General features: G+C 47.0%; 1 protein-coding gene across 4 annotated transcripts in view; it reads right to left on the minus strand.

The window, feature by feature from the left end:
- LOC110287087 (trophinin) overlaps nt 1–8,109 on the minus strand; it is an 11,851-nt gene extending 3,742 nt beyond the window's left edge. The window contains exons 1-12 of one of the 4 annotated variants that reach the window (XM_029473541.1): nt 8,036–8,109; nt 6,620–6,689; nt 4,788–6,350; nt 4,094–4,198; nt 3,922–3,985; nt 3,653–3,732; nt 3,096–3,187; nt 2,362–2,441; nt 2,225–2,267; nt 1,783–1,845; nt 1,229–1,343; nt 15–450 (exon numbers count right to left, since the gene is read on the minus strand). In XM_029473541.1, the coding sequence (XP_029329401.1) occupies nt 15–450; nt 1,229–1,343; nt 1,783–1,845; nt 2,225–2,267; nt 2,362–2,441; nt 3,096–3,187; nt 3,653–3,732; nt 3,922–3,985; nt 4,094–4,198; nt 4,788–6,350; nt 6,620–6,664 (2,686 nt within the window). In that variant the 5' untranslated portion in view covers nt 6,665–6,689; nt 8,036–8,109. Of the gene's footprint in view, nt 1–14; nt 451–1,228; nt 1,344–1,782; nt 1,846–2,224; nt 2,268–2,361; nt 2,442–3,095; nt 3,188–3,652; nt 3,733–3,921; nt 3,986–4,093; nt 4,199–4,787; nt 6,351–6,619; nt 6,690–7,519; nt 7,791–7,948 lie in introns of those variants that run through there. The other 3 variants (XM_029473543.1, XM_029473542.1, XM_029473544.1) reach the window with 3 other exon arrangements.
- Nucleotides 8,110–8,532: the final 423 nt, after the last annotated feature.

The following is an 8,532-nucleotide window of genomic DNA, read 5'->3' on the forward strand; positions in this document are numbered from 1 at the left end:
GTTGGATATGCCACCAAAGCCACCACTGGGGTTGGATATGCCACCAAAGCCACCACTGGGGTTGGATATGCCACCAAAGCCACCACTGGGGTTGGTTAAACCACCAAAGCTAATACCAGCACCATCACTAAAGCTATTTCTGGTACTAGCTCCTTGGTTGAAGTTGACATTAGTGGCAGGATCTGCATTTTCTTGGGCTCTGGGTTCAATTTCAAAGGAAAATCTGCTCCAGGCCTGCGCATCATCACCCAACTCTTCCCTTGTTAGGCAGTTAATATCCATGTCATCCCAGTTCCAGGGCCCAGCCACAGCTTCCTCTCCAATCCCCATTTGGGCTCTTGCCTCAGCCCTGGCCTCAGCCTCAGCCACAGCCACAGCTGCAGCCTGAATGTCCATCTCAACTGCCTCGCGGTACTGAGCAGCCCAGTCTTTGGGATCTTTCTTCTGTACCTAAAATGGAAAGTATAATTATTATAAGAAAAAGAGCCCTTACAGTTATGTGTGAAGCACCCATTATGGGATCCACACAAAACTAATAGTGATTAAATAAAAAATTTCTAGTGTTCTGATGGGTCAGTCTAGATTTCAAACTTCATCTCTGATAGCTTAAGAACTCAAGTTATGTCCTTGGACAAGTTGATATCACAGAGCCCCAATGTTCCTGTTCGTAATATGGGAAATGATAAGAAACTAAGTATGTTATAGATTGAGTTTTGGGAAAACCCAGAATTCTTATGTTGAATACTAAATAACTGATCATGGCTGTATTTGCAGACAAGGCCTTTTATGAGTATAACTTCAGTGAAATGGGTGAAGTTTTGATCAAATAGTGTCCTTATAGGACAAGACATGAAAATGAACTCAGGATTGCTCTAGTCTATCCAAAGATACAGAAAAATTTACCATCTATAAGTCAGAGAGAGAGCCAATAGCAGAAACTGAGTGTCCTGAACCTTAACCTAGGGTTTTTATCTCCAGAACTGTTGAGTGTAACAATTTATGTATCTTAAGCCATTCAGTTATTAATATTTTATAACAGACTAGTACAATGTATAAAAAATAACTGGATAATGAAAGATATATATCTTGCAGTATGGAACATTGATGAGGCTTTATGTATTTATATACAATCCATTCATTGTCCCATACCTGTCTATCACTGTACACAGCCTGCCTCAGCTAGGAGCATCCCATTCCATTAACATGCCAAGCTCAGGAAGTTTATTACCTTGCATGCAAATTTCAGGACTTTCATCTTGCTAGTCTCATGGTAAGACCGTAGGCCCCAGAAGAATTCATACTCAGGTGGTCTGCTGTTGGGGACCCTCTTGTATTCCAGATATCTTGGAGAAAGGAAATGAAACTTGATTCTAAACAAGCAAAACTATTATTTAACCACTAGACCTCAGATGAAGCAATCTCCTCTAAACAAAAAAACCTGGGGAAATTCTTTCAAGGCCCTTTAGACACAGACTTATTCCCATACATGGTTCCATGCAAAGTAGTTACTGGCAACAGGACACAATGCCACAGATAGATTTTGTTTCCTATGAAAACTTACCCCAGATTCCTGTGGGTGTGCTGCTAATTAACAGGCCTTTTTTGAGCCCCTGCTCTGAGTATACCCCATTGTAAGGGTCCCAATACAGCTTCACCGCAAGAATTTTCAATAAAACTCAGGTCTAGGACACAGAGTGCCCTTTCCCTTTTGAATGTAAGAAAGGCACTAAGTACTTTTGAACCAGAGCACTTCAGAGCTACAGAGCCTTGAACACTACTTACTTCTGCTTCACAAATTCATCTGTGATGAGTTTCTTCACTTCTCCAAAGAGTGAATGTTTTACCCTAGCAAAGAAAAAAATAAGCAGTGAATACAGTCCAGAAATACTCAAATATAAGTATTTCCCAACGTCTAGTCCATAGCGGTCTCAATCAGGTGAAGAGAGTAGTGGGCATATGGCCACTAGAAGAAAACAGTGGAGCCTGATGGCACTTTGTCAGGGATGACTGAAGGTTCACCTTATACCCCATCTCAGAACAGACAGAAGACATAAAGGAGAAAAGAAGCAGAGTTCAGAATCATTTTGTCATACAGCCAGATAAGAAACCCCCATCCCTGCCCTATACATTCTCCACCAGACCACCAGGCTGATGCAATCCTGGGAGCGTCCTCTCTTGCCAAAAGACAACACGGACAGCAAGCACTGAGAGAGCCCAATCATACCCAGGGTGCAGTCCCAACTTGCGTAGCACCTCCCAGATGACAGCTGCAAGAGGAGGCAAGAAGGAGACAAAGACAGAAATTGAGCATCTGGAATTCAGGCAACAGCCACCTATTCAACAGCATGCCCATCTACTCACCCTCACTGGCCTTGTTGCCATTCATAAAAATGACACTCAGAATCACCATGAGGAGACCCAGCTTAGGTGTGTCCTTGGTCCTAAAAGAATAACAGGGCATAGAGCAAGTTTACGTTCATGAGCCATCATCTGTAAAGCAGCTTGCTAGGCTACCCTCTCCTAGATTCTTCAGATACAGAGAATTCAGCCTACTCTATGGTCCCAGCCTGACCTAAGGCAGGGTGCATTCCCTCTTGAGCCAAGCTCTCTACACACCAAAATGCTACTCCTACATAGGGTTAGGACATGGAAGAATGCCTGTCAACCCAAGCACATGAGCACTCAGTCAATGATTATCTTTTCTTTCTCTCCCAAAGTTCCAAACTCCCCTGAGTTCTCCATGGAACTCTAATGACATTCCTGCTCTCAAACATCATGGTCCTCTGCAAAAATCCCTCTCTCCTTTGAGAGTTACCCTTCCATAGCCAGGCCAGGCACTTGGTAGAAGAGACAAATAACAACAGGTGGGTTTCCTGGGGACTTGTTGGAGAGAAAGCCACCTTGACAGCAGCAATGCCCACTTACTCCAGGTTCTCTCAGTCTAGCACCACTACTACCCACAGGGATCCAACGTGTGTGGGAGTGGGGACAGGGGTGTTTAGTCCCTCTTTCCTGAGCTTCTAATAGGCCACGGAGAGAGGGATGGATGGGTGAAAGCAGAAGCCCCTTCCCACCCTAGCACTTCCCCAGCTTACGTTCCCATTATGCCTGCAGATGACTCCTGAGTGCTGATAAGAATATACAAGTTATTTTGCTTATCAATTTCCTTCAGATTGACTCGAAACATCTGCCAAGTAAAAGAATAGCCTGTGAGTTCTCAAAATATATCTTACGTATCAGTTAGCATGTTGGACATTCTGCAGAATGTTGTATACCTAAGTAAGGGTTTTGTATGAGAGAGAAAATGCATGTAAAACATATAGTTCAGTACCAAGCACACATTAAAGTTGTAACAAATATAAGATAGGCATCTACAACATCTTTATAATCAGTGAGCATCTGCAAAACATGAGATGGTATATCCAGCAGCAGGCAGAAGCCAGGACTAAGCTGCACAGCTTTAGCACTAGCTGTGTTTCCACCGCTGACTTGCTGTGTGGTCAGTGGCTGCCCCTCCCTAGGCCACCATGTGCTCATCTCCACAGTGATGAGGATGTAGTAGGTCTCTGCTTTCCTCCAGGAGGGTGCTCATATACCTTTCTTCTGTTTAAAGTTTCCCTGGTACACCCATCCCCCAGGGATGCCCCTTCACCTTCTCCAGAGCGTAGCTTGCTCGTTCAATGATCTCTGGGAAATAGTCCTCATATTCTTGGATGACATCCTTCAGCATATCTGCAAGGAGACAGAAGATGCTAAAGCGTACAGACTGCAGTCTTTTTCCCAGCCCTGTGTGGTCAGGGAAGCTATGGTGAAATATGATTGTGGCAGCTGGGGTGGTATGAGAGGAGATGATGGATGTAAACGGTTACCCACAGGCCATGAGTACAGAGAATAGGGATGAAGAGAGCTCAAAACGGCTACCTGAGCGCTTGATTGGGATCTTTGTCTGGTCTTTAACCAGCAGATATTTCACCAACTTATTTGCCTAGAGAAGGAAGAGTTAGGAAGGTATCAATCCAGTGGCAGAACACTTGGACGAATGTCAGAGAATGAAGAGAAGGAAAAACAGGAATTTGGCAGATTGGATTCTTACCCTTTCCTGCAAAATGGCCACATCTCGGGGTGGTGGAAGCCGCCTGCCCCATGGGATCCGCCTGTAATTATTTCCAGTTCTTTCTTCTCCATTGGGATGCTTAGACTTTATCAATGGGAAGAAAAAATGCCTAGAGTTACCAAGTGAAAGAGTGCCATTTCTTCTGGAAAGTCCCCCTAGAATCTAGAGAGCCTAGACCCTCCCTATAGAGGGACTTGGGCCTAACAATGGCTACTCTGATGCTCAGGCTTTTCTTTTACTGGCTTCTAACTAAAAATTTGTCATCTCCCAGCATATAAGCTAACCAAGGACATGGCCTGGATTTTTTCCCTTTTCTTTGGCATGTTATGCATTAGATAGATCACTTAGGTGTTGGATAGAGCACTTAATTCTGAGATTTTGCATTTGGGACTTACAGTCCCCAGTTAGTAAGAGCTCTTTTCAAGAAGTAGGTAAATGTATATGACAGAAAGTCTGGCACATGGTTAAATACTATGTAAATACAAGTGAGTCCCAAATAGGTCTTGACTAAATACACAAATATATTTCCCCACCAATCTACAAACTACTGGAGGACACAAAAATGAATCACATTCTTTTCAACATATCCTATAGCCTCTATGAACACAGGATATGAACCTAGGATAGAAATGGGAAAGTAGCATAAAGTTAAGAATAAACTCATAGATCTCACCTTTCGGTTCCTCTTGCCCCGGGTTCTGGTCGTGGGTTCTAAACTCAACTGAGCCAGATAGTCATCTGCCAAGGCCTGGACAGCAGCAGCAACCTGAGTCTCCAGGGCACTTATGCTGGCCTCAGAGGCCTGAGCTCCTTGTTCAGTGATCTGAGCTTGGTTTTCAGTTGCCCGATTCTTATTGGCAGCCTTTCGAGCCCTAGACCCTCTCCTGATCCGTACAGTGACAGATAGGGCATGGTTTGTGACCGTTTGAATGGCAGGTGGAGCCTCAGAGGGCTCAGAAGCAGAATTTGAGCCTTTATTGTTACCCTTCTTCCCCCTGGGCTTTTTGGGCCTCACAGCTGCAGCTGATGCCTCAATCTGTCTGTTAGATGCCTCAATCTGTCTGCTAGATGCCTCTGTCTGTCTGCTAGATGCCTCAGTCTGTCTGCTAGATGCCTCAGTCTGTCTGCTAGATGCATCAGTCTGTCTGTTAGATGCCCCAATCTGTCTGTTAGATGCCTCAGTCTGTCTGTTAGATGCCCCAATCTGTCTGTTAGATGCCTCAATCTGTCTGCTAGATGCCTCTGTCTGTCTGTTAGATGCCCCAATCTGTCTGTTAGATGCCTCAATCTGTCTGTTAGATGCCCCGATCTGTCTGTTGGATGCCACGATCTGTCTGTTAGATGCCCCAATCTGTCTGTTGGATGCTTCAGTCTGTCTGCTAGATGCCTCAGTCTGTCTGCTAGATGCCTCAGTCTGTCTGTTAGATGCCTCAGTCTGTCTGCTAGATGCCTCAATCTGTCTGTTAGATGCCTCAGTCTGTCTGCCAGATGCCCCAATCTGTCTGCTAGATGCCTCAATGGCATTTGAGGCCTCTACATATTCATTGTCAGTATTTGTGGTCTTAGCAGGTGTTCTTTTTCCTTTGGAATTTTTCTTGCTTCGGGCAGTGGTTGCTATAGCCTGGATACTACCTGTCTCCTTGGCAGCTTGGCCTTGGGTAGTAGCTGTGTGGGTAGCAGCCGAAGCCAATGAGATCTCAGCAGCACTAGGTACAGTCTTATTGGCAGCATTGTTTGCCTTAGAAGCTTTCTTGGATTTGTTGACAGCTGTTGAGGCCAGGGAATTAGCTGACTCATTGGCAACTGGAGTCTGGATAGTCGGTGTGGTAACTGGTAGGTTTAGGGCCTGTAATGGTGGCTTCAGCTGTGTAGTGGCATCCTCACTGCCAGTTAGGGATACCTTGGGAGTAACTCTCATTGTCTTGGCTTTCTGGGTCTGAGAAGTAACTGAAGCCTGGATATTGGGTGCCTCAGTAGTAGCTGAAGCCTGACTGATCTGGGTGAACATTGGTAGGTTTAAAGCCTGCAAAGTTACTTTAGGCTTGTTGCTAGTATTATCATTGGCAGATGGGACTGGATGGGGAGCCGGTGTGGTCTTATCCATAGGCTTAATAGAATTCTTCTTGTTCTTGTTTTTCTTAGATCGGCTGGCAATTGGTGGGTCCTTTTCTGTGGTCTCCGACTGAACATCTGGAGAGAAAGGAAGCCCTAGGCTCCCAGCGGGAGGCAGAGGGCCCTACATACTTAGGATTATAATCCTATGGGCCACCCCACCTCCCTACAACCACCCCTCTCTACAGTTGCCTCCCCTCCTGAGCAATTTCATTGAAAGGGGTTTGAGAAAGGGGGAGGGAGCAAGAGATAGATGAGTTTCCTCTTCCCTGTACCATGCAAAGGAAGACTGAGATAGGTAAGGTAGGGAATTATGGAATTACACAGTGGTAATAGGCTCCAGAGTGGTAAATGAATTCAGGGCACGACAGACAGAATGCAGAGAGGTCTCACCTGGAATGTGGGCACCCGATGACCATGGTCATTTCTTCTATCCATCTTTCTGAAAGGCTAATAGCCGAGCCTGAAGGAAATAGGCCTGAGTTAGATGATAATAGGAGGGTGGAAAGGGGGAAGATTTATCAGAAGTCTTGCTAAATCTGAAGGGTGAAAGAATTTGCCTAATTTTGGGCCCCAAATCTTTCTGGGTTTGCCTATCTAGAAGCCCAGATCATGTGGTTTCTGAGCTCCAGCATCTTTTGCTTCCAAGATGGCAAATTAATTCTACGACCTACACCTTAATACCCTCTACCACACCGCAACCTGACAGTGCGCATGCGCACAGAACCCGAGCGAGAGACACGCACACACGCGCGCGCCCACACACACACACACACACACACACACACACACGCACGCGCGCGCGCGCATGATAACAGGTTTTCCAAATGTGCCTGGTCCTCAAGGCCCTCAATACGCATGCGCTATGGTGGACAGGACCATTCTAACCATCTCATTTCCACATACGTCCCGGGCTCTCAGAGCTACAGAACATCTCGATCCCACCGCCTCCTCCTCCTACATCATTTCTCAGCCCGTCCCCCACCCCAGGCTCCACAGGGCCTCTTCGCGCCACCCCCTCCTACCACCATCCCACCCCACCCCCGCCCCCGTTCCTGTGCAGCCGCGCCAACCATCAGCCACTCACTCAGGCTGTGGTTCTGCAGTCCTCCGCACCTCCCNCCCCTCCTCAAGCCCCCTCCCCCCGCGCCGCAGTCGCCTTCGCCAACACTGCCCCCCCCACCTTGGTCCACGTCTGCAAGGGCCCCGCCCCGCCCTTTCTGCAACATTGATACCCCACCCTCAAATCCAACAGGGATAACCCCTTCATGATTCCCAGCTCCCTAACCCTACCAGGTCATCCCCTCTTTCAAAGCAGTGCTACCCGGATCCTAGCCCGTCCTTTCTCCCTTCCAAGCCTGGTCCTCTGGCCTTTTAAAGAGGATTCTGTCGCTCCTTTCTTGGTCCAGATTCGATTCATCCTTTTCGTAGCCCATAACGGGGTCCAGCCCCCTTTCTTCAGCTTGATCCGGGTCCCTTACCTCCCTCCTGAACTCGACCCTCCTCCCTTTTTTGCTACAGCCAGAACGTGCCCTAGATGTTTCCTTTCCAAAATCCCAACCAGGTCTGCATCCCTTCTTTCCATCCCCAAACTGAGTCTAGACTTTCCGTAGCCCGGAGATTCCGCCCCCGCCTTTACGCAGTGAGAATTGGGTCCAGGCACCTCTAAACCCACCACATCGAAACCGCTAGATCCCGAATCCAGCCAGGTTCCTGTCAAACCTTAATGCTGCGTGAAGCCAGTCACCCCGAAGCCGCGGCTTTGAAGCCCCCACGGGGTCTTTCCTAAAGCTGGCCACCTCAGCTCACCTCGCCCTCGTGAGCCGAGAGGACGTCTGCTCTCTCCAAGCCTCTCCTCAGGTCTGAGCTTGTAACCCGCCCCCCCTGGCCGGAAGTGGTCCTGCCTCTTTCCGCCTCCAGAGGGGGGTCTCCGTCCCTACCAGCCCGCCCCACCCCCTCCCCGCTTAACGGCTTCCCAGTCTCCTCAGTGTGGCGCATCTGTTTACTACCTCTTGTTCAGCATTCATACCTAGTCTACATTTCATTTCTCTGTTCCCAAATACATGTCCCTGTTTCTATTTGATTTTTCAGTTTCTCCTGAAGAAAATGACCTCAGAGCTCCCACGCCTGTCCTGACAACACTAATTACATGGCGTGATATACTGTGAGAACGTCACATACATTACTGCCTCTAAAATACGACCAGATTAAGATAGAGGCGCTGAACATTAAGGTGATGCTCTCAAATAATTCATATATATAAATATATATTTAAACAATATGTAATAAACAATTAAATACATATA

This window comes from Mus caroli, chromosome X (genome assembly GCF_900094665.2).
Source record: "Mus caroli chromosome X, CAROLI_EIJ_v1.1, whole genome shotgun sequence".
Taxonomy (NCBI): Eukaryota; Metazoa; Chordata; class Mammalia; order Rodentia; family Muridae; genus Mus; species Mus caroli.